At 65.5% G+C, this 1661-nt stretch overlaps 1 protein-coding gene across 1 annotated transcript in view; it reads left to right on the forward strand.

Annotated features, from left to right (window-relative positions):
* Positions 1-1661, forward strand: part of LOC146586104 (signal-induced proliferation-associated 1-like protein 3) — a gene marked incomplete at both ends in the record, with an annotated part of 6866 nt that overhangs the window by 2384 nt on the left and 2821 nt on the right. Inside the window, 4 exons of the mRNA XM_085321838.1 lie at positions 7-69; positions 177-334; positions 644-1220; positions 1573-1628. Of these exons, the coding sequence (XP_085177964.1) occupies positions 7-69; positions 177-334; positions 644-1220; positions 1573-1628 (854 nt within the window). The remainder of the gene's footprint in view (positions 1-6; positions 70-176; positions 335-643; positions 1221-1572; positions 1629-1661) is intronic.

A 1661-nucleotide genomic window follows, 5' to 3' on the forward strand; every position in this document is an offset into this window, starting at 1 on the left:
TACCAGGACTACGAGATCATGTTCCACGTCTCCACCATGCTCCCGTATACCCCCAACAACAGGCAGCAGGTGAGCCCCGGGGGGCGCGCGYGGGGGGCTCGGAGGAGCTCGGAGACGGCCGCGCCGCGGGCGCCGGCACTGCTGATGCGTTTTCTCTTTTCCCCTGACCTCGCTAGCTGCTGAGGAAGAGGCACATAGGAAACGACATAGTTACGATCATCTTCCAAGAGCCCGGAGCGTTGCCCTTCACTCCCCAGAACATCCGATCGCACTTCCAGCACGTCTTTATCATCGTCCGCGTGCACAGCCCTTGCACGGACAGCGTTTGTTACAGGTGAGCCGACCCGCTGCTGCTCCTGCGCCGCGCAGCGCCCGGCCCGGCTGCCCGGCTGCTCCGGGGCTGGCGCGGCTCGAGGCCGGGCACGTTGCTGCGTCCGTGTGGGGCGGGGGCGGCGCTTCTGGGGGTTGCTCCCGCGCCTCGAGCCCCCTGGAAGCGGCGGCTCTGCTCGCGGCACCCCCGGGCAGGSAGCGGGGCGGGGAGCTAGGAGCTCCCCGACCCTTCGAGGGGGCTCGGCAGGGCCGCTGGCCGGGCGGGGGGACGGGGTGCTCCCGAGTGATTTTCCTTTTCCCCCCCTCCGCAAAGCGTGGCTGTGACCAGATCCAAAGACGTCCCGCCCTTCGGGCCGCCCATCCCCAGCGGCGTTACTTTCCGCAAGTCCGACGTCTTTAGAGACTTCTTGCTGGCCAAGGTGATCAACGCGGAGAACGCCGCCCACAAGTCGGACAAGTTCCACACCATGGCGACGCGGACGCGGCAGGAGTACCTGAAGGACCTGGCCGAGAACTGCGTCACCAACACGCCCATCGACTCCACCGGGAAGTTCAACCTCATCTCGCTCGCCTCCAAGAAGAAGGAGAAGACGAAAGCCCGGGCGGGGGCAGAGCAGCACAGCGTGGGAGCCATAGCGTGGCGCGTCTCCGCGCAGGACTTTGCCCAGGGGGCAGAGATTGACTGCGTCTTGGGTATCTCCAACGAGTTCGTCGTCCTGCTCGACCTGAGCACCAAGGAGGTGGTGTTCAACTGCTTCTGCGGGGACGTGATCGGCTGGACCGCCGACGTTTCCACCATCAAGATCTTCTATGGCCGCGGGGACCATGTTTTCATCCGGGCAGCTGAGGGCGGCCCYGATGACATCAAAGAGATCGTGCAGAGGCTCAAGGTAAGCGGCTCGCTTTGCACGTGGAAAACCTTTGCAGCGTTTTCTTCGTAATTTGCGTAGGGCCCGCTCCAGAGCAGCGGACGTGCTCCGACTATGTTCATCTAAGATCTGGGCCTCGAGAAGAGGCAGCAGCCTCAGCCGGGTGCTGCAGGAGGTCTGCTTCGGGGCTGGCTCCCCTTCGCACCCGTGTTCAGAGAGGGGGAGAACCCAGGAGCTCCGGGGTGCGGGAGGACCGCGCGCTGCAGGGCCGTTGGGCGAACGGGGCTGGGAACGCTGCGCGCGGTTGGGGCAGCAGGCTGCAGGAAGCCCCGGCAGAGCGTTGGTGGGTGGTTCTGCTGCAAGCTCTTCCCAGTGGATGCAAACGTGGTGCCTGGAAGGGAGCGTGGACGAGGTGCAGGGCGGTACGAGGTGCGGGGAGCGTGCGGGGCTGAAGGAGGTCTC

This window comes from Rhea americana, unplaced genomic scaffold (genome assembly GCF_003343005.1).
Source record: "Rhea americana isolate MKP2758 unplaced genomic scaffold, rheAme1 scaffold_714, whole genome shotgun sequence".
Classification (NCBI taxonomy): Eukaryota; Metazoa; Chordata; class Aves; order Rheiformes; family Rheidae; genus Rhea; species Rhea americana.